General features: G+C 37.5%; 1 protein-coding gene across 1 annotated transcript in view; it reads right to left on the reverse strand.

Moving 5' to 3' along the window:
• Positions 1-2,595: 2,595 nt before the first annotated feature.
• Positions 2,596-24,731, reverse strand: part of LOC139736023 (uncharacterized) — a 144,765-nt gene continuing 122,629 nt past the window's right edge. Inside the window, exons 7-15 of the mRNA XM_071646770.1 lie at positions 19,606-19,734; positions 18,792-18,956; positions 16,929-17,168; positions 11,165-11,293; positions 9,932-10,042; positions 9,205-9,384; positions 7,229-7,415; positions 5,784-5,956; positions 2,596-3,258 (exon numbers count right to left, since the gene is read on the reverse strand). Coding sequence (XP_071502871.1) covers positions 2,966-3,258; positions 5,784-5,956; positions 7,229-7,415; positions 9,205-9,384; positions 9,932-10,042; positions 11,165-11,293; positions 16,929-17,168; positions 18,792-18,956; positions 19,606-19,734 — 1,607 coding nt within the window. The 3' untranslated portion in view covers positions 2,596-2,965. The remainder of the gene's footprint in view (positions 3,259-5,783; positions 5,957-7,228; positions 7,416-9,204; positions 9,385-9,931; positions 10,043-11,164; positions 11,294-16,928; positions 17,169-18,791; positions 18,957-19,605; positions 19,735-24,731) is intronic.

Genomic DNA, 24,731 nt, shown 5'->3' on the forward strand with positions numbered 1-24,731 from the left:
CAATTGAAGAGTTTTCCATTCTTGTTAAGTTAAGATATTTGTGATTAAAGCTGCTAAAACAAAGAAAATGAAAAGAAAAAAAAATTGATACAGAATATTTTAAGTCATAACTTCTAGAATTGTTATGTCACAAGTGAGATATTAGTGTAAAGGTTTAATTTTGCTCTATCTGATGATGGACTTACTTTGAAATGTTTAAGATTGGTGCTGAGCTCATTTTTCAATAGGATCTTTTCAATTGTATACTACGTAGTTGTTGTGTCTATACTGTCTAAAACAGGTAGGATAAAATATATTTCTTTCCGTATTTCGGAAAAGACATGCATACTACATGTATATCAGTATATTACCTCGTGAACTGGATCATGATTTCCAAGATTGAATGAAAAGAGTCTCTAAATTTTCTTTGCGAATAAAACGGCGGATAGACAGACCTCCGAGTAAACACACATCTTGCACAGACTGATACAGGCACGCGCGCGTGCACACGCACACACACATACACACACACATACACACACACACACACACACACACACACACACACACACACACACACACACACACAAAACTCACACCTAGGCCTATCCAGAAGCAACTATTGTACCTGCTAAGCGTGACCCTCACAAACCTCAATGAAATGCACCCGGGAATTAAGCTGTCCTCAATCGGTTATTATGCTTATCATGCTTATGGGGCTCACACCTGTAAATAAAATGGAATGTCCCTGAATGTATCTCAAAATCGTACCAAAGACACTAAAATAAGTGAAGACAAAAATTAATTAAAAATTAGAAATGCAGTTTGGCTTAAAAAAAAAGAAATGAATAGCTGCAGATATTGAGTATAAATTTCTCTACAAACTGCATTTTGGTTGGAAGATGAAAGCTTTTCTCATGGAATTTGAAGGGACTATATTTGATTGGGTGCGTATACAGAAAATATGTGATTTTTTTTTTAGTAAAAAGAATTCGTAGTCTGGCTTTCCGAACCCTTGGACAGAGTTTGGGCTGAACAACTGCCCTTGGAAATTTGAAGGATGAAAGGATATATCTCACTTTTCAGGTTAGTGAAGATGAAACACCTCATTTCTCCATTTTTTTTTAAATTTTAACACACGTCTCTATGGGGGAATATTTGCCCGTGTGAGCCCTAAAAGCCACACGTTCCCAACGCCAGCATTAGTTTATGAAGGGAAACTCAAATTATATTGACAAGAACATGACAGTAACAATCTACGACAATTCAGTGATTATTCCGTTGATTTATTACGACTTCTCTGAGACGGAAAAGCAATACGATAATCTCATTGTTTACTTGAACTAAAAAAACACAACAAAACAATATCTGTACACTGATATCGATTGAAGATAATTTGCAATTTGAAAAAAAAAAGACAAGTACGTAATTGTATAATGACAGAGATTTTCATTACATACACAGATCTGTAAGTCTAGAAGTTTACCTTAACTAAGCTGGTTGATTGCATAGTCAATAGTTTAAACCTAATAAATAACACAGAAACAAAATATATACATTATTCTATGTTTTCCTAAGTCTCAACTGGATTGTGCTAATCACTGACAGGTGTAAGTGACAGCAGCACCTGTGGGCGTGTATTACATAGAATGCAACAGTTTAATGATTATGTAGACAGATAAATAATTTGATCATCACCATTACTGATGACAAGAAAAAAGAAAGAAAGAAAGAAAAATGCTTAACTCGAGGCTGCTGTCACGATCTCATCTAGGTCGAAGCTGAACAGTGCTGTAGAAACACTTCTTTGTAGCATTTTTTTTCTGTCCTCTGTCCAGAACATTCTTTTCTACACATTCAAGACAGCACTAGCATTAATAAACTACATTTTTGAAGGCTCTACAACAAGTTTTGCACTTAAAACGAGTCATTTGACGTCAGAAAATGATATCAAGTAAAATTCTGAAAGGCACGATGGTTACGTCATACTATGTACATAATACGGAATAGCATCTAAATTGTCTTCTTTCGGCAGTAAAATTGTCAACACTGGCGTAAATTACTAGCAGATTAATTTCCTCTCGAGTTTGTGGCCATTCCATATCTAGCTCAGAGCTCGATGTTTGACATTTCTAAAACGATGATATTTGGCCAATAGAGGGCGCGAATGTTTCCATTTACACAATTCGGTCAATATATTCTCCCAAATAAACAGTGCCCGATAATAGATAATAAATAATGATAAAGGTCAGAGCTCTTCAGGTGTCAATACCAGGCTTCGCAAAGCCAAGAGGAACAGAAGATAGTTTAGCGAGAGGACTATGTTTCAATCAAACAAGAATATAATTCTATTGTATGGGACTACTTTTTTACAACATATTGCCAACTACCATAGAAGTTTACGATTTCATTTGTTTTTATATGTGCAGCATCTTGATAAATAGTGTAAAATGGCGGCCAAGTTCATGGAAGAACTGAAGATGAAATTCAACTTAATTTTGGTTGAAAAGAAAAACAAGTCTCGTCACCGATCTCTTCCATAATTTATGTGTATCACACAATTATCCTTTGAAAAACTAAGTAAATTCGATTAGAGGGCAATAAAGCAATATATGTCAAATGTGGTGAAGGTGGAAACACAAAAAAGGAAATCATTAAGTATTTGATCTGTCAAAATATGTATGTTCATGAATAGTTATTAGCAGTTGATAATGAGTCAAATACAAAATTAAAACCATAAGTGAATCAAATATAATTCCGTATAGCCAATATGTCTGCTATTTATTGAGCCGGTAGGACAGGCAGCATTTTGCACGATGGTCGATTTCACACGCTTTTATTAATTACATGTAACCCTTGTCAGAAGATCATGAATATTCATTAGATTCTGAAGTTAGAAACACTAGATAGTTTATCAGAAACACGAAGCAAGTGCTGTACAAGCCGCTGCCTGCAAAATAATTTTTGTTAGGAATAATGACTGGTCTTAAAGGTCACCCGAACCCTCAAATGGTTCCTCAGTGAACAGCTTGTTGGGCGAAGTGTTCTCTCCCGGGGAGGACGATGAAACCGACGATGAAATATACTCCTCGAGCTCGCAGTAAGGTTGATAACCGCTCCAGTCACCACATGGCATGCATACTCGACGCGAACTGCCGTGGAGGGCGTAATCTGGGTTGCAGTAGTACGTGACTTCGGCACCGTAAGTGAAACCGCCAGTACCGCGTCGCACACCGTTCTGAATATCTCCGGGATCTTGGCAGCCCTGGTTTGCGGTATCTGTAACGGTGAAGCAAGCGAGTTACGAGTTTTAGAAATAATTGCAGGAAAAAAGAGAGATTCTGGGGAAGTAAATGATTATTTTAACAAAGAGGTACTGCAGCTGGCTGCAGCTACAATGAAATGAAATGAAATGGTATATAACAAGCAGGAATTGCTCGTACATGTCTTTCATTAATTTTTCCAATACTTTCCAACACTATTTCTCTTTGGCATTCTTTTACTTTGATTGAAACTGACACCGCTTTGTTCTGTGTTTGTATTTTCTTTTGAATATCCAAGCTAGACATCATTTTTTATCATAATTTGTTATGCTTTATGTGTTTGCAATCGAAAATAAAAATAAAATGAAAATGAAAAATATTCTAGAGGTTTGCTGCGTCATGTTATGTTTTATCATTTGCTTATTAAGAGAAAGCAATCTAAGTTAAGAAAAGTAAAGACATAGTATTCAAGCAAAGTATGGTTACATATTCAAAGATCGATGTTGAACAATTTTCTCCTCCTGATAATTGTACGAAATGCAAACTGTGCAACGTTAGCAGATTCTATCCAGTAATTGGGATTTTTTTTTATCATATTGTTCTGCTGTAATTCAACTTTTAAAGAAAACAGGAGATGCTGAGATGCTATTTCATTTAAGTACGAGGTACTGAGGACCAGTGTCTGAATGCAGACGACGTTGAATAACAAGATAATATCTGTGAAGCAGTATCATTTGCCACCACGTCCTTATTCTGTGACGGATGAAAACTGACATACAATGAGAGCGCCGAAGAGGGCAGCAGATAGTATTATATGTGTGAAAAGTTGAAGCCCGGCTATCTGCAGGTTTATCGATGAGAATTTTGGTCACTTCGACAAAGGGATGCATGTACAAAATGTGACTGTACCTCTGTGTACAGGTAGAGCGATATAGGAAGATGAAAAATGAAAGCATGAATATATATAAGATATCCGATTCATGACTCCGATCTTATTATTGTACAACATCTAACAATTCTTAGTACTCGCACTCCCATCAATCAGCAGTGCAATGGATAATTAATGTGAATGTTTACGGACAAGATTTAGCGTGCTGTGCAGTCTGGTGTCTAACTGACTAGCCACTTAAACTTCTGTATAGATGATAAAAATAATTATAGACAATGATAGAGCGGAAGATAGCTAGGCACGTACGCAAAGCTGGATTTTGTTTAAAATATCTTCGTTTGCGTGTGTACAGTATATCATGTTCGAGCGTTGACTATCTTCCATATCTTGGCCTGCATGGAAAAAGTCATTTCAATCTAGGTTTAATTTCCAACATCAAATAAATTCTTTTATTTTCATTGTAATATTCTCCTTTCACATTTCTTCCCCATGTGCAACGGCCGAGGCACCGATAACCTATATAAGAAATGCTTATGGTCTTTAATTATAAACATAAGGCAGTTCGGAGTTCAGCTCATGTACACATTGGTACGAATGACTTTTTTTTTCTTAGTTGGTAAGGCACTTCATTCGTTTACAGTGACATTACGCATAGGCTTGCTCGACATAACAAGCCCTGATGGAATTCGTCAATCATGTTTAAACTAATGATGAACTTGCGTAGACCAGGTGACCAGAATGATCCGTCAATGAACATTTGGGAAAGCATCAATTTCACTATTTTGCATTGAATATTTCAATTTTTTCTAGCGATATTACCAAAATCCACCTTTCAAGGATTATCTGAATAATCATTACATTTCAGATGCTTATCTCAGTAATTTTTTTTTTCTGCTCATGCGCAAAGTGGAACCCCAAACTGCTTCTTCCGTTTAAAGGGCAGGTACAGTTTCGGTTGAGATGGAGCAACAGGTTTGGGGGTTTTCTTTTTTTTTAAGAAATATGAAAGAGCATATAATTTTTAGAGGAATTCAGAGCTTATTTGATGAAAATTGGTTTTGAAATGACTGAGACATTCAAATCAAAGTAATACTGATAAAAGGTGGGACCTAGCTTCTATTAAGATCGCTTTGTTTTACTTTGTTTGTTTTTTGGATATCTAGGCCATTTCAAAACAGATTTTAATCGAGTAAACTTTCGATTCCTCTTAGAGTTATTATGCTCTTTAACATTTCATGAAAGTCGTTTCTTAGTATCTTGCAAAAGTTAAAGACCGAATCATCATGAATATATCATGGATCCTTTCAAATTTCCTACTGGAAAGAGCACAGTGTCTCACAGTGTATTCACAATGTGTTCGCATAGTCGACTATGTGAAAACGCTCGAATTTAACAGTGTGAAGACGATTTCACACTATGGTGTGCATGTGGTTTTCACAGAGTGTGCACATGGTAATGCTGTATTTCACACTGTGAATTGATTACTCACATTACGTTTACCCTGTTAAAACGCTCGAGTCTAACAGTGTGAAGAGATTTCACACTGTGTTGACACTGTGTTTCTCACACTGTGGAACATTGTGTTCTTTCCAGCAGGGAAGTTTGACCGTCCAAACATCAACGAAGGAAGGTTTTGATGGAAGACGACTTACCTGGGACTTTGAAGATGATGTCGGTAACGTCTTCGGTGATGTCGTAGTCGGCGAACTCGCCACTGCATGCGTGGATGATACGCATCCTAGTTAATGTCTGCATGATGGCCAGCGCTGATCCATCCTCTGATGTGGTCAGCTGAAGCTGGTAGTAGAAATTTACTCCCCAGACACTGAAAAGGAAAATATACATGAGTTGAATAATCATACAATATTGACTGGTCTTGAGGGAGATACCAGAAAATATTGCCCAAACTGAAAGAATATTGCCCGAGTCGAAGACGAAGGCAATATTCTTTCAGTGCGGGCAATATTAATCTGGTTTCTCCCTCAAGGCCAGTCAATATCATAATCATTACCTATCCTCTAGGTAAATTAGGAAAACATGTGAATACGTTTATACACTATGATACAGATCAAGCCACATTTGACTACCTGTAGATCATCACCAACATGTCGAATAACTGCAAAATTGTTCATCAATGTACATCATTCAACTCCAAGCGCAACGATACACGTTGTACATAATTATGTAGTTGTAACAGGCGAACTTCAAACATCTGAACGTATTTACACTTCGTTTTTGCTTCTGTTTCAATTTGGAGAGTTGTAATAACTGATGGTCAAGGTGCAGTTCTGGAGCACAAATGGACTAGTTATTGCTTGACGCGTAGTGCTGCTGGAAGTGATCGAATTTGTACGAGTTGATTTATTGGCGTTCTTCTGCGGTGCGTGTGTCCCAAATTTGTGAATGTCGCCTCTTTGTGATTGACCGAAATGTTTACATGTTTATGGCGAGACCCGGAACGACGCACTAATATCGCCCGCTGACTTCGACGACCGATCAAAATACCAACTACGATTGCCCCGCAAAACTACCTCATATAGGCAATAATCAATGGTGACGGTAATGATGATATAATCATACTACTACAGCAACAACAACAACTACTACTACTACTACTATAATTGCTACTACCACTACAAATAATAATGATAATGATGATGATGATGATGATGATGAAGATTATGATGTTGATGATAATAATAATAATAATAATAATAATAATAATAACAGTAATAATAATAATCGGCATCATCATCATCATCATCACCATCATATAGTGGTCCCAAGACATTTGTTTGTAATATCATAAAGTGGATTTTACCCCGCAAAAACTCGGGACAGCCAAAACAAATAATAAGTGGAAATCTCAATGTTTCTATTCTTATGGAAATTAATCCAAGGCCAAATTTACTATAATTACTGTAAATAACAACTAAATATATCAAACTCATACCAGGTAGGGCCTAAAAGTTGCTCATTCCACTATTCAGATATCGGGGAAAAAAAAGCACTGAAAAAAGTTCAAGGTCTGGATGATTATGCTGTATTGTATATTGAATCTACACGATGGATGTTCAAACATATCAAAGACACTTACACAACGCTTGTGTTGGGAGCAACAGTGGAGCAGTCTTCAGTGAAGCATGTGTGTACGGTGACTATTTGTGTAACAGGCCAGGGAAAGGCGGCCGCCCACCATGTGAAATGTTCGGTCTGGTACACCCAGACAAGCCCGCCATCAGAGGACTCCTCGATCGTTCCCATTCCACTCTGTACCCAAAGACCTGTGAGATTAAAGTATTCAGAGAACAAAAAATAGAAATAAAAAAGGATACGAAACTAAGACATGCACCTTCGTTTTAGTCGCCATATCTGCAGGTTTTGCAACATTAATTGGAGCCAATTATCAACCTTACTGCGACGAACAACGCACTCAAGCGATTTCCATAGCTTTAGTCGATAAGAGCACGGACCTAGCCATCCCGAGGTCTCGGGTTCGAATCCCGGTGGAATCTCTTTGTTCCTTTTTCACAAGCTTTAACTATAATTCCATGTCGAATAGAATGTGTAATGATTCTTTTGCGCTGGGATGAATTTTATACCAGTGACATGGATGAAAAAATAAAATGGAACTGAAACGACAGTAAAAAACAAGTACATGTTTCTTTAGTTGTTTCGATGGCTCTGAAAACTCACACAGTGTAATCGATATAAAAATCTTAGCTTAAAACTTTTGTTTACGTAAATATTATTCTTTCTTTTTTCACTCTCTCTAACAAAGGTTAGCCCATTGAGGACGAGCAGATTTCCCTGTAACAACACTTCCAATAGACACCTGTCAAAGCGTGCGGGTAAAGAGCAATCCCACAATGTAGCCACGTAATGTGAGGGGGGAGGGGGGGGGGGGGGGGAGGCAGGAACGGGGTGTGGTCATGCAGGCCGGAAAGGTTGGCGGTGAATTCAAAGACACACCCTAACGCTGTCCTCGATGGATTGCTATCTAAAGAGAACGCCCTCATTGTCCATTATTTTACACCTCCCAATGTCTCATATTCTCAGTTTGAACACCTAGTCTCTGAGACACTGTAATTCCCCGTAGTGTTGATACAAGGTAAATCTGTTTCTAGAAGCACTAGGGTTAAAGGAATTGAAACTTCGTCTTGACGGAAGCGTCATAAGAGGATTATTTGTCTAACAACAAATGAGAAAACTTACAAATACGAGCCCTTAATGTTTGATTATGATGAAATAAGAAATTGAATTGAATTGAATTGAATTGAATTGAATTGAATTGAAATGAAATGAATCAAATTAAAATAAATCAAATTGAATCGAATTGAATTGAACTGAATCGAATTGAATTGAACTGAATTGAATTGAATTGAACTGAATCGAATTGAATTGAACTGAATTGAATTGAATTGAACTGAAATATCGATAAACTGCGAGTAAGTGTGTTATAAAAATCTTTAAAAGCTTTGGTGGTATCGATTATTTTTGGTAATCTTTAAGAATTACTCTCTGACGCTCTTCAATTCCTTCGAAAAAAAGAAATCTGACCTCAAAAAATATAATTTGGATGATTTTGCAGGGATGATTACGCTACCTATGTAGTGACGCATGGGTTGGAACGGTACCATGATGGTAAAGTCTGTGTCGGGAAAACAGCGCTTACTGAAATCTAAAGTATTTAAAATCATGATGAGTACTGATTATCATATTTCTAAATTGTGTTTAATTTGACATTAAATTGAGATATGTCCAAATATGTATTCAATGCGCTTTTAACAAAGTTGAAAGTAAATGTGACAAAAAAAAAGCAAAACAAATTGATGGCTTTTAATCATTTGAATTGGTAAACAATTTTACTATGTGACTTTCTCTTCTTATTTGCAACATAATTCTCTCCCTGGTCTTTACATTTCTTTTTCTTTCCTCCCAGATTCTAGCTCAAACCATAACCCATCTGTGACTCTATCGAGAAAGGAAAGCCTAATCGAGAAGAATTTTTTTGGTCGATCCTTGTAGGTACTCTTCCAGCCTTCTTCAAGGTTCAAGGTTCAAGGCACTAACCGATGGCCTCGTCGAAGTACCAGGCAGGCACCTCGTCGCCGACTTGGACTGAGGCGAATCGTTCTGACACGGGAATGCGAATAGTAGCCGCTTCGGTGAGATCCACCTTTGAATTGGACCCGGGCTCTGTGACAGCAATCTCGGCCACTGCCAATGCGGCCAGCTTATCGGCTTCTTCGCCTGGGAAGGTAAAACGAGTGGAGAGTGGCGAAAATGAATGCCTCTCATTAGCACACAGGAAAATAAAATAGATTATTGCATGAAAGTAAAAAATCATATTTGAATGAGAAGGATATTGAAGGAATAGTTATGCTCTTAAAGCAGACAGACCAAAAGAAAACGAATTTATATTCTGATTCTTCAAATAATCTTTTAGAACATAATCTCTATGGGAAGTTCAAGATACAATACTAAATCTGGTTCTCGACATAAATGCATGTTATAGATCACCAGAAAATTAGCGTGCTGATATTTAATGATACATGAATCAACACTGGGTGAAATCGATCTTCTGCAACTTTACAAGACTCTCGTTATTACGGATTAGTGGTCCCAATTTTTCTCTTCTTTTTCATCTACTTAATGCTTTCCGTTTTCGTTTATATGCATCTTCTTTTTCATCGTCTTTTCTTCTCCTTCTCTTTCTTCTTTTCCCGTCTTCATCTTATTTTGCTTTATCTTTTTCATTCAGGAAGCGATCACCGCGCGATACTACTGTCGTGCTTACCGTCCCCTGTGTGAACGTTCAATTCCGGTACGCTCTTGGAATTGTCCGGTTCGGACAGGTCGACGGTGAGGACGTCGATAGAGACGGGTCCCTGTGTCATGTTCAGACCACCTGTGAGAGACAGACAACGATCACAGTGAGGAGGAATGATGTGGAGCAGAACAGGAAGAAGAGGTCATAGGTCAGATGACACATTAAATCAAATTTGCAAGAATAATAGGGTATTAAAGATGCATCTTTTATGTTGCATTTTTTTTTGCGTACGGCGTATTTTTTTTTATATTACAGTGTTTACATGATATTTGATTTACATAATCTTAATCTCAAATAAATTCTCACTTTTCAATTATAACTGTACTCTTCATCTTATGTTTTCCATCTTATTTTATTTTTTATATTTTTTTTATTCTTTAATGTTACGTACATACTCTGTGGTTGTTATACGTGTAAGTCAGAGCGTGTTGTTATCTATCAACCAGCTCTGATGTAAGTCCGCAGGCGCCCTCGGTAAAACATTTGGCAAATTTAAGCATACATTGCTAATAGAAGATTGAATGACTAAACAGATAAATTGATATATGTTATATAAGTGCGAATGTGAATTTACGATGAACAATGTAGTATGAATGCCAGAGGAGGGAAACATTGTTAAAAAATCATAACTGGCGGAATGCGCTAATCAAAGGCCAACATTCTTGAAATAGTGTGATACCATCCACCAAACGTAATTGAATATAAGAGGAACTATACAGCAATGAAAATTCAAGAGTGGAAACAGAAACAAATTTGGAGTTAGATACTATGGAACATGACGCAAAAATCACAGTAAATGCTCCAATTTGTCGGTTTGTAGAATTGAAAATGCTACATTCAAGATCTTCTGAAATAATTTGAATTCTGTTCCTCTTTGTCAGATGTCATCATAAATGAGAGTTTCAATTTAGGGACGAAAAAAAAAATCTCAGGGCTTGGTAGACTTATGATAATCACATTTAAGAACCATTAAAAGATTTAATCAGCAACAAAACATCATAATACTAAACTTCCCGATTCGATTTCTAGCCATTTACATCATAGTGTTGATATCTTGTATCCATCAATTCATTCAAATAGTGAATTAACAAGACATGTCTAATAAAGGGCAACACAAGAAACTGTAAGAATTGAATTCTCACTCCACCCCCATCTGTCAATAGGAGAAAGCAAAAATTAAGTTTATAAATCTAAATTTACCTGTAGGTATTTCCACTTCGAGGGTTCCAGCGTTGGGGTCAGAGAAAGAGAACGTACGAGTTGTCGGCAGCGGGTATGGGAAGACTACACCGTCGTTGTAGTTCGTTAGGGTCAAGGTTACCAGATTATCTGACGAGGCAAAGAGGTGACATATAAGTCAATCATTTCATGGACTCAGATGATAGCTGATACTCATGTCGCATCTTAGAATTATGCTTTCTTTACCAGCCAGAAGGAATTAGAGTTCAATCAGTAATCCCCATGAAAAGGGCTTCTCAACTTGATGATTTCGGTTGATTCTTATCACGTTTTTTCGAACATTATATGGAGTTATAACTGAAACTCTTAATGGTACCAGTTTGGTCAATCTATAGAAGGTACAAGACATGAGATAGTAATATCATTAAAAACTCGCTTCGCACTCACGGTACAGTGGCCAAGTATTCTCAATGAGAAGTCCAAAGGATCGAGACCTATCAATGCAATCGTGCCCCTGAGCCAAATCCTTTACCCCTAAATCTTTTCTTTTCAATGGGGAGGTATGAAAGGTTATAACATATGGGAAGTGTGGACATGACTAAGTTTGGTTTTAGGATGTCAGTCAGACGGGGAAAGTGATACGTGTAGTGTATGTGGGTGATACGAGCCTACCTGCCCGAGTTATAATGTGTTAATTTTTAGAATGCTTTACCATCAAAACATAGAAAAATACCCCACTGTCTTCATCAACATCATTACCTCTTGAGACACTAAAATTTTATCATTAGTAATTTAACGAAGGAGATCAATTTCTCTTTCGTCAGAGATGAACTTTAAACCACTAGAAAGTACTCTTTATTTTATGATAACAATTTCATAATTCGAAGCATGGTCTTTAGATCATCCCTTTAAAAATGGTAAGAATTTTTTTTTTTAATCAATCAACATATTTATGTTGCCTTCTATATTTGGATTTTTTAGCAGACTTTTGGATAGCTGTTGCAATTTCCCTCTTCGTCTCGAATTGAGAAGTTAAATGCTTCCCTTTATCCTTCGCCTGGGTTCCCCTCCCCCTCCAAAGTCATCTGTCTGTTCTTAATCATACTTATAGGTTTGTAAATCTTTACTTTCAAATGGGGAATTACGATAATAATGATACATGTAGTACATGTTCATCGTCAGCAAACCGGTTCTAATTCGAGTCCTCTGTATTTAACAATGAATTGTACATGATGGTTAGCAGGCGGGAAAACGTCCCTCCCCCCCCCCCAAAAAAAAAAAAAAAACTGTCATCCTTTGTTGGCATTGATGTCAAGAGTACAGTCTGCGCTCTTCTGATAACTTATATGCGTTCACTCCCACTGTCTCGACGCGTGCTTAAGGGATAAGTTTCTCCGCTCAAGATATTGCTAAATCCCTCTTTTAGCAACAAAAGTCTATAACATAAATTAGAGAAGGATGGAAAATGGAAAACTGCAAAAATAGAACGTAATCTTTCGAATTTACAACTGAGAAGAGACTGATAATTCCACTGCGAAGATAGATAGCACGCACCCAGCCATATGACTGTTAGTTCATGAACTTTTGGCTTGAAAGCATCATTTCTTTGGGACAGATGCTGCGTCCTCTCCTATATAAATAGAGCACAGAAACTAAATGTATTAGATCGGAATTTAAATAGAATTTAATGTAATTAAAAAGAAATATATAAGGATGGCCATGATGAAAATATAATTCAACTAGCTTCTATCAATAGCGTTAACATTATCGACGATGTAATTATCATTTTGATTGCGATAATATGATACAGTAGCAAAAAGGGGAAATCCACTTAACAGATGGATGGACGCAGATATTAGTGCTGCGCACCGTGTTGACAAGGGAGAGTAATATACTAGGTGTGATACCTCAGCTCAATGAGCTGTTCTATGAGGATCACACTAATCAATGCTTGTAAAAATATAATCCCAGCAATTTACCTATTGTTACTTCTTTAGCATCTAACAATGTGACCACGTCATTTAATCCACTGGCTTTGTAATGGGAGCCGCGTGTGCCATAAAGCACAACACTGTCAGAATCGAGTTGGTAAAGATAAAATGGAAATTAATGAGAATATTGTTCCTGAATGGAGACCACTTACGAGTTAAAGCTCATAAAATGAATAAGTCAGTTGATATCAACGCCACTCCCCGTTTTTCTTTCTTTTATTTTCTTTATTTCGCTCTAATTCTCTTAGTCTTTCGTCATCTCCGTCCCCCCGCCAACTTATTTCTCTTGGCGTTTAATTGTGATGATTGTAAAATGACTCACGAGGATAAACTCAACGTTACATGATGCTGGTAGCAACGATATCGATGATAACGATAATAACAATTATGATAATAACAAAAAATGATATCAATAATAATGATAGCAATAGTTATGATAAGAATATCGATAATAATGCTGCTAGTAGTAAAACATAATAATGGCATTCGTTATAAAGATAATAGTAATATCAATAATAATAATAATCATGATTATAATTACAATGATAATAATAATAATAACAAAAATAATGTTAATAATAACAATAATAACTTGGTAGAACTTAGACAAATCTTTGACTGCAAATTAGCATAACGACATATCATTGCAGTCAAGAATATTCCCCACAATCTAGGCCAAACAGGCACAACAGTCGTACAAGAAATCGAAAACCTCAAGAGAGGGAGAGAGAGATATAAATCTCGAATTGTGAACACTGAACTTTCCCGCCAGTCAAGGGGAATGGAATGCTTAAACGCCATTTGCTTTACACCTATATAATATGGAATGCCAACTCGGAACTCCCATCTCTATAGTAAAGAGTGAGATCAAGAGCTAAGAGGAACTTATCATGGATTACGGAACAGTCCATATTAGACAATACTCAGCTCTTGAACTTTACTAACATGGGGTTGAGGTCGTAAGAGAGTATTTTAAGAACGTGTTCATTGAAAAACGAAGACGTCCCTCACGAGACAGCAGTAATCCACCAACAGCACGCGCTGCTTTTGTTTCTCTTCTTCGGTACCTTATCTTTGTGCCCTAGTCGGCGTTGCATCTTCACCTATCCGCTGATTACCTATCATAGCATTTTACCACTTATAACGAGTGTCATTAACCTCGTTCACTGATAACTCATGTTGTGACAGCTTGCCGATTTACATGCATCTTTCATGAGTGATAAAATCTCGGCGTGCATGCTCAACTGCTCGGCTATACATCTCTTCTTCTCCACCAATTTAAAGGATGGTAGTGGATTTTCCCACGTTGTTTGCATGTGCGTGTGAGATTATTGATTAAAAGCAAGTTTTGTTTTGTTGTTTTTTTTTTGGCTCATTTCATCTCTCTCTCTCTCTCTCTCTCTCTCTCTCTCTCAAAAAAGGAGAAATTTGGATGTCATACACAGAAAAGTTTTTTGTTTTTGTTTTTTGAAACGAAACTGTACTAAATTCTATCTCGTACGTCAACAACGCAAATAGACGCGTATCTATACCGTCTACGTTAAAGTTCTTATTTTCCAGTTATGAACTGGACAGGATTAATTGATCGTTTCCTCTAAGCCAAACCCAAGCACTTGGAGACCGCTTAAAACATCGACAAGCTCGAACTACCATGGAATAACATAAAAACAAATGACAAACCAAGATTGAATGACGTAATTCTAAAGAAGTCCTGTTGAATGATTTACTAGGAGACTGATCTCTTGAGCTATTAATTGTATTACCGTTTGTTTACTGAGCGAATTTTACACATAATGTCATTGGGCTTAGTTCTGGGCCCCATTTTATAAAAGATGATAGGATGGCAACTCTTGTTGGAATGGCAACTTCCAGTAGCGACAGCCAATCAGGAAGCTGGATTTTTGTCGTTGTCATGACAATTGCGATTCCAGCAAGAGTTGCTATCATATCAACTTTTTATGAAACGGGACCCTGATGTCTCTGTCAGTCTGTCTGTCTGTTTCTCTATCTATATATTTTACAAACCAGTATCCATGCTATATCTCTCTTTGTTTGTACCTCTGGGTTTGTCTGTCTACCTGTCTCTCTTTTTTTTCTGTCTGTGTCTTTTTGTTTGTTTGACTGTAAATCTCTATCTTCTGAGTTTTCGTCCATTATTATGAACATTCAGTGCGCTCTGATCAGGTTTTGTGGACCAAAACCTTTCATGTTTTGTGAGCGTGTTATTCTCCATTTAAATTTAAGTCTTTCTTGCTAACGTATTTTCTTTTATGTACGTTTTCATCTGTCAGTATCTTGATCGAATACATGACTCCCCCCCCCCCTTAATGACTGCGATCTACCCCTTTACATACTCTATTCACATGATCCTCCACCCCCCCTCCCCCCCCCCCCCCCTTGATTCTACATCAGAAGTGTCTTCTGATTAGTTTGTCTGCCAATGTCGTTTCGCCTTAGTGATGGCGGTGGTAGGGGAAGAGAAAACAATTGTATCTGAGACCATAGAACTAAGCCGAGACTAACTATTATATGACAGGTTGTTGGAATATGGCCCGGGCTGGCTTTATTAATCACATCTTAACGACCCATTCACATCGAGAAGGACATGAAATAGATGCTGATGATTCCGTCGCTGGGAAGCGATCGATCATCAGTGATTGACGATGATTACGAATCATCCATCAGGATGATCCCGCTGAGATGTATTGCGGATTTACTGAATTCCCTCAAGGAGTATCAGCACAGTGTTCGAAGTAATAGGCACCGATGTACGTCATAAACGACGATGGTTATGAAACCATTGCATCATGCATGATATTTCTAAGCTCCCCTTTCAATCTTTCATCACTTATTTTCATATTCATCAATAGTATATCGTGGTGGACGCAGCGTTACAACTTTACTTTCAATTCGTCAATAACTGCACAAATATTTTTCATGGCTTTAGAAATGAATTCTTATTTTTCAAATAAACTCATGGTAATCATTCAACACGGTTTCCTCTCATATCAGACTAACGTTTAATCGTAACTTATCATTGTGCACTTTTGTTCAATATTCTTTTTTTTTTTCAAACGAGTAAGTAAGAGGGCAACGGCATCTTTATTTTTAGTATTAATGATCAACCTTTCCCGAAAGATAAAGAAATAATCTTTTCTCGCTGATTTAATGTGTTCGTACCAATTTCCATAAGTACAGCATAATCATATCCCATTTATAATAAATATTTCATCATTTATTCAGGATGAAAGTGTTGATAGCAACAATAATGATAACAATATTAATAGTGCTTATAACGGTATAAATATAAAAAACAACGATATTGCTTCGATTAGAATATATTATTGTTATAGCTTGTTTTGTGTATTACCGTTTTTTTAAAGAACTTTAAAGGGATGCCATAGTGTTGGTTGGGATCATAGATTCAGCTTTACTGTTTTTTTACGAGGTACAATGAACCACTTATGAAATGTTAAAGATCATACAATACTACAAAGGGGAATTCAAAGTTTACTTGATGAAAATCAGTTTTGAAATTGCTGAGATAGCCAAAAACAAAGTAAAACAAAACGATCCTTATAAAAGATGGGTCTCACCTTTTATCAGGATCGCTTTGTTTGAAATATCTCAGCCATTTTAAAACCAATTTTTATCGAGTAAAGTTTGAATTCGTCTTAAGATTTGCTCTTTCATATTTCATGAGAGGTTTCTCATTATCTGACAAAAAATGTTGGAAACATAAAGCCCCATCTCCATCAAAACTCTACCATCCCTTTAATAAGACTGTGACTTACTCTCGTTATTGCGGACATCAAATGACGTCGATGTCGTGGGATGACCAGGCTTAGAGGCGACAACGATGATGCTGGCGTCGTTCGGTACTGGAATCTTCGCCACGCCGTTGAGCTGGGTGAAGACTTCGTTGAGGGCAGCATCCCCGCCTTGGCGGATATCGTAGGTACGGATCCTGGCACCAGACACCGGCGCGCCACCGACTTGCTCCAAGACTAGGATAGTGACGTCAACATTCCTGGCTAAAGAACAATAGATACATTGACCAATCGACATCGGTTATTCAATCTTGTTTTAAAAATGATTACATCAAAGTATTGACGATAGTTTGTTAGAGTAGGAAATACAACCTTGCTTTCATGTCACTTCCAGCCACTGTTTCAATCAATACATATATCTCAACTCAAAATATTTGTTCACTACGACAGTATGAGTATCGGTTACAAGAGTGACTTTATTATTCTTTTTATATATCGTCTTTGATTTTCTTTTTTCATTACAGTGTGTAATCATTGGCGTAACATTGCACAGAACAACTTAATAGTTTTATGAAGAGTTTGCAGAAATCATCTTTTCGACATTCGAGATTCTGAAGTATGAAAGGCAAAATGAGCAGCATTTGCTTTTTGCTTATTAGTTTCCATTGATTATCTGTGTTTTGCGTAATTAAATGCTTTGAATGTTGTGTATGAAAATATTTGCCAAAAGCCAAGAGATATTTAATTCTCGTAGGATGTGTCTTGGCAAAAGTTAGTTTTAATCAATGAAATAAATTTCGATAGAAAATATCTTCACTTCTCCTTCAATGGAAACTTGGCCGTATCCTGCTATGCGATTAAATAATTTACTTGCGCGAGTATAGTTGAGAAGCCAGTTTATAGCTTATCGTTTGGTACTCCATTTTTAGTGTTCACCCTCCTACCGTTTACAGCTGTCACCCTCTCATACATTATCTCAACAGATGGTACCACTGGTAATGTCGCATCCCCTTTAACTCCACATTTAATACCATTGGTACCCTTCCGTCACTTACCTCAAGAGTTGACACCACCGGTACCCTCTCATCTCCATTCAAAGACTATCGATACCATTGGTGGTACACTCTTCACAAAATTGTTGCCCTGGTACCCTGATTCCAGTAGTACCCTCCTATCCCCTTACCTCCAGAGCTGACACAATATTGGTACCCCATTACCACGACTGTGGATAGCATTGGAGATACGTTTTTATTCTCTTACCTCCACAACTGTTGCCCCTGGTACCCTCTCAACCCCTTACTTCCAGGGTTTACACCAGTAGTTATCTACCTCCCATCCCCTTACCTCCAGAGCTGGCACATGGAACCTTCTAATTCTCTCTTCCACCTCCCTGCCACAACTGTCGATACCGTTGGGGGATATAGGTTCTTATCCCCCTATACCTCCAAGTTTTTACCAATGGTACCCTGTCATCTCTTTTAATCCCCAGAATTAATATCACTAGAATCCTCCCATCCCTTTACTTCCAGAGCTGATACAATAACATGGTACCCTCTCATCACCTTACCACAACTGTCGATACCACTGGAGGGTACGCTCTTATCCCCTCCACGTCCATTGTTAGTGTTGGCACCCTCTCACCAACCGCACCTCCACAGTTGATACCATTGGTACCCTCTTATCCTCTCACATCATTTAAAGATTTCAAATTTGGTATCGTCTTATCGACTTAATGCCCTCCAAAGAATGATGATACCACCATTGGTACCCTAACATTAACCTTAACCTCACACCCTCCCATCTTCACACTTTAAAGCACTGGTACCCTCTCGGACCCTCAATTCACAGTAAAGGTGGTGTAATCGGTACCCTATCATTCCACCTTACCTTCACAGTTGATACCATCGGTACCCTCGAAGCCAGGGGGGCAAGGACCACACTCGTATCGCTTGGCGGGCTCTCCCGAGTCGTAGTCCAGGGAGTTAACATCGATCCTAATATTCGTACACCTGACTCCTTCGAAACAAGGTTTGTCTGCGCATGTGTCGAGAGCTGCGGTGACCAATAAAGCAATGAAACGATTAATAGGGGGAAAAACAACCTATGCATTGTTTGCGTTATAATGCACAAAAACAACAAAATGAATTACAGAGTCATGACAACGTTAGTCTCGTCCTTGATTGAAAGAGTTGTTGTTGTTGTTGTTGTTGTTTTTATTGTTGTTGTTTTTATTGTTGCTGTTGTTGTTGTTGTCGTCGTCGTCGTCGTCGTCGTCGTTGATGATGTCGTTGTTTGTGATGGGTACCAGCTGAGCAAGACATCCAGTATCTTTATGACCAATTCGGACTCCTACTCTCTACTGGCTTGTCATTAATATCATGAATATGAATGATCATAACATCCGTCGCACTGACTTCAAAGAGTTGAAAGTAGATAGCACGCCATGACATGAAATGGAAATTCGTATTGTCTTCTTTATCAGTATAGTGGCCATGAGTCAACAGCAAATACTTGCAAAATACTAACAAGTTGAGAAATCTTAATGCTCAGAGTTCCCATGATTTATCATAGACGTATTATAAAGCATATCCACATGAATTTGCCCGACATTAAATTGCTGGTGTTCATTTTTGTTGACATTATTTCTATGACGAGGTACAAGAAGGTGCATAGCTTTGACACACAGTCTTTCATTACTTACAAAGTGGTAGACACCGTTCGCCCGTGCCTACGTATCCCGTGTTGCAGACGCAGCGGTATCCTCCAGACAGATTCTGGCAGTAGGCGTTGGCGTCGCACTTGCCTCTGTTGGCGGCACACTCGTTGTCGTCTGCTCGGCAAAGAAGATCAAATCAAAGTCAGTCACAATCAATTAGGATCAATCAAAATTTCTCACGATTTCGTTTCTTCCTGTAACTATCGTATGCTCGATCGGTATCATTGTAAATATCCATTGCCAAAGAAGGAAGCTGTCTGGTACTTGAACACGCGTCACCTACCCATGCTTGCCCGGCACTGGCACTACAAACTGAGCTGAAGCCACTCATTCATTCATTCATTCATTCATTCATTCATTCATTCATTCATTCATTCATTCATGCATTCATTCATTTTCTTCCTATTTCCAGCAGAAACAGTTAAAAATTTTACAGAACTTGAATGCATGAAATACATCACATTGTAATAGGCCTATATAATGTATAAGTTTGCAAAATATTGACAGTATACGGAAATTTCGTGGCAGTGATAATTATGATGAAGCTAAAAGTAATAATCAATGCCTTACCTCTGTAACATTATCTCTTGGTCTCATTCATAATCGATAAGTGAGATATAATACATTAATGAGCGGGATTTGGGCGAAAAAAACAACTCTTCGTTCAATAGAAACATCGTATACCTTTACATCTGTCTACCAAAGAAATAAAGAATCACAGATCTAGTACATCGCCCAAAAATGATACTGGAAACAGAATAAATTCATTTTGGCATCCCGGTCAGCTGGACCTTGATCAAAGGGCTTCAAACATCCGGTTCGGCGTCATTTGTTCTCGAGAATTCACAATAACGTAGCATCAAAATAATGCCTACACTCCAATTATCAAAATCTATCCATACGAAACAGAAATTTCACGTATCTCAAATCTTTTCGACAACATTGACATGATTGAAATGATGGTGCTGTGCGATTGGAGGAAGCACTTGTAAAATTTACATATCTATGTGCTTGCTCATAACGCTACTTTTTGCCTGTACCTTTTATTCCCCCTCCATTACTGTCCATGACAAATGTTTCGCTATGATATTACTCTACATGACAGATTTCAGATTCCGCAGTGTGAATTCCCCAGAGTCGTGCGAAGAGTCGACCCAGATCGAGTAAAGTGTGCCGGGGTAATAATTTTCCTCTTTCCCTCTTTCTCTTTCTCTTTCTCTCCTCTCTCTCTCTCTCTTGGCAGCTTATTTGTGTATTATCATTTCTTTCGTTGGTGTTGACAAACTTAATTTGCAAGTCAAAACAACAACAGCGGTACTGCAATTTCCAGGAAATGTGCATGAATGGAACTTTGACACGCAATGGTGATTGATAACAAAGATTGAATCCGAAAAAAAAAAATCCCCAAGTCTCCCTTAGGATGAAATCTGTATTGCTGCCTGTGTATCACGTAAACCTTAACGTAGATTCTTTCATCAGCTAATTTATGAGTTTGACGCCACGGTCAAAAGCATGCACGTCTTCGTCATCTATTCAGCGTCGAAATCGTCATCATCTTAATCGTCATCATTGTCAACATCATCTTCATGATCATCAGCAGCTTCTTGATGAGGGTCGTTATCATCACCATTCTTACTTCCATCATCACCTTCATCAATATCATCATTATCCTCAAAATCGACATCATCATCATCATCATCATCATTTTCCTCATTATCACCATTATCGACATCATTATCATCATAATCAGCCTCATCATCGACATCATCATCATCATCATCATTGTCATCGACATCGTCATCATCATCTCCATCTTCTTCGTTACCATTTGTACACTATTCACGTATAGTCATTATCATCTACATCATTATCATGAACACTGACATCATCGATGTCGACTCTGACATCACCACCAAGACACGACACCGCGACACGACACTGCGACACACCTTCACGCAGGCTCCAAACAAATATTCATATCAATAAATCGTGCATCTGATCTTCATGTATACCAAGATTAACACAAAGGATAGTATAGGAACCATCCACAAATATGTTTTGAGTTTTCTGCTGTGTCTTCTTGGTATGATAAAGTATGACACACGCATGATGTACAACCTCTCTTCGATGAGATCGTCGACAAAGTTGATAAGTGAAACCTCTACTGTCCGTCCCATGTCAATGCACTTTCCTGCGCCCATTAGCGTATGCTTCTAATATTGTAGGTTTGAGTGTTTGACGTATACGCCCTCAATGGCGGGGGCTTCTGCACAAGCTGCTCGAGTGGATGTGAACCTAAACGTTGGCCCGAAGGGGTGACCCTATTTACGTTTTCAAATGAAATCCTGCTGTTCCTATATGAAGATTGTTCTTTGTACATTTAGGGACTTATAGAGACATTAAAGGCTTCCACCTACTAAGAGTCACAACAATAAGAAAGAGAAAGTTTGATTAGTTGTGATGTACAGATATGGGCGAATTATGAAGACACTATGGATAATAAACAGTTATTTACTAAAAGATAAATCAATAACCAGAACGTGAATATCCAATTCCTTAGCCAGTTTCTTGTTCATTACCATACGAATAAGATTTGTCGTCAAATATCAATACATAAGAAAAGTAGCATTTCATAATGTAAGAAATAGGGGTGTAGAAGATTTCACTGAACTTCATTTTTTCTTATTTGACCACGTGGATTAAATTCTAGTAGACCGAACCTTGCGATTTTTCGTTTGCTGTGGAATTAATAAATACATGTATTGTGGATAAACTGCCTTCGCTGTTGTCGAGTCGTTATCAACAAACTAACTAAGTCGATTGCTGCCGTAGACAGCAATAATCCGCATAACCAATGGTGATCTCCTTTCAGTACATGTCATATTGCAATATCAGTATCATAATGTACGATGTTTGAGGTAATGATAGCGTGTGTGACTCATAGCAATAGAGGAAACACTTTATATCTCTCATCCAGATATTTCCCTCGAGATACAGAGTTCAGCATGGCTCTGGACCAAATTTTGTCAGATGGGTTGGAAGCCCTTTGCGATCTGTTTCAGCAGATTTGTGAGGAAAGCAATAAGTCAGTATTATTTCCGGTCTGTAAAACGTCTGAGCCAGGTTTAAAGGGGAAATCCATTCAAAATACAACTTAGTCTGATAAGAAAGAGCAAAATATTACGAGTTCAACGGTAAAACTTTGATCAAAATCGGACGAAAAATATGGAATAAGTTATGACATTTTGAAGTTTCGCAATTTTTTGGGGGAAACAGTTCTTGAACAGTCAATATGAATATGCAGATGGCAAAGTGAGCATGTCATCCCCTCATAACTTACCATATAGTTTGTACGTAAAATTGTAAAATTTCCAGTTTTTTATTCAAACGCAATTATGCCCGAGGCTCAAATCTTCGTATACGTAACTGATCACTATTCTGAGGTTATGCAACCAGGAATAACATCATGTGTCAGACTACAATGGCAGAAACACTGAATTTTCGTCATTTCTTGTACACGATCAACGGAAAATTGTGTGGGTATGACATGGTTAGCTCACTCATTTGCATATTCATACCCACTGTACAAGAACGTTACTGTTTTGCAGAAATTAGCAAAACTTCAAAATTTCAAAGTTTTACCGTTGAAATCGTAAGATTTTATTCTTTTTTATCAGACTAACTTATTTTGGGACTGGATTTCCCCTTTAACAGTAGCGTCTTGATCAAGATCATTGTGTCCTTTTCAATACGAGGGCTCCCTCCACAGCCAGCATAAGCACGTTTATTATCAATCCTGTTTGGCAAGATACCAAAAAGTGCCATTATCGAAATCCACTTGTAAACTGTGGTTTTGAGAAGAATATTTTTGTCACAGATTTCACTTTGGCAAGATCGATCTAGTTGCCACGGGAACTATGGGAAGTGTTTACCACATCACTGTTAATGTCGTGTGAGACTATAGCTTGTTTTTTGATATCTTTTGAGGGAACCTTATAAAGAGTCTGATGGCAAAACGAAAAGAAAGGCAACGAAAGGAAAGGTTTTTTATCCTCTATCTGATGACGGACTTACATTTAAAAGCTTAAAAATGACGTTTAACCTATTTTGCAGTCAAATTCTTCATATCGTAATTGACATTTTTTTTTCTCTTCGAGTTAATTATTTCTGATAGTATATTTGCAAGAGGAAATAGAGTTAGACCTCTGATGGTACATAATTCAATGTTACGATGAAATAAGATCCTGAGTTTTAGCTCTGCTTGCTTTTCCCTTTTTCTAATTTTTTTTGTTTTGTTTTGCCTGAAATGTTGTTCAACTGAATTCACTGTAAAGTATCAAGACATAGTTCAATCTAGTAAGGAGTCGATTATTCGAAGTTATACTACACAACCTATGGCAGGCATTTCCGATTATCCACCTGGCTGAAAATGTTGAAATGCGGCGCATAAACCGTTTAGGCACGCACTGCCCATGTGTATCGAGGAGAATTGAAGCGGAGGATGGTCCGAAGGAAATGGATAGGTATCCGATCCGAACTTGAGGCGGATGGTGGCTCACCGACGTGCAGACATTGCGGAAGTGACGGTTATTACATGACTCACGATCACAGACATACTCACGGATATTTCCCTCGTGCCCGCAAGGTGAATTCCACAGGGCAGGATAGTTACCTTGTGCTTTGTATTGCCGAATGATAACGTACACTTGTAGCTGTCTCAGTGTACAACGTGTATGGTCATGATTTTGATATAAAAATTGTATCAAATGTATTGCTACAATACATCACTACTCTTCCTGCTGCAACTACAACTACATCTTTATTTCCTTGGGCTGCTGCTACATCTACACCATGAAGTACTACTATTTCTTTACTACTGCTACTACTAATGATAATGATGATAATGATAATAGTAATAGTAATAATAATATTAATAATAATAATAATAATAATAATAATAATTATTATTATTATTATTATTATGATAATCATCATCATCATCATAACAATAACAATAATAATAATAATAATAATAATAATAATAATAATAATGATAATAATCATAATCATAATCATAATCATAATCATAATAACTATAATAATCATGATAA

The sequence above is a fragment of the Diadema antillarum genome, unplaced genomic scaffold, assembly GCF_040938485.1.
Source record: "Diadema antillarum isolate AM-2024a unplaced genomic scaffold, OU_Dant_1.0 seq00000619_RagTag, whole genome shotgun sequence".
Classification (NCBI taxonomy): Eukaryota; Metazoa; Echinodermata; class Echinoidea; order Diadematoida; family Diadematidae; genus Diadema; species Diadema antillarum.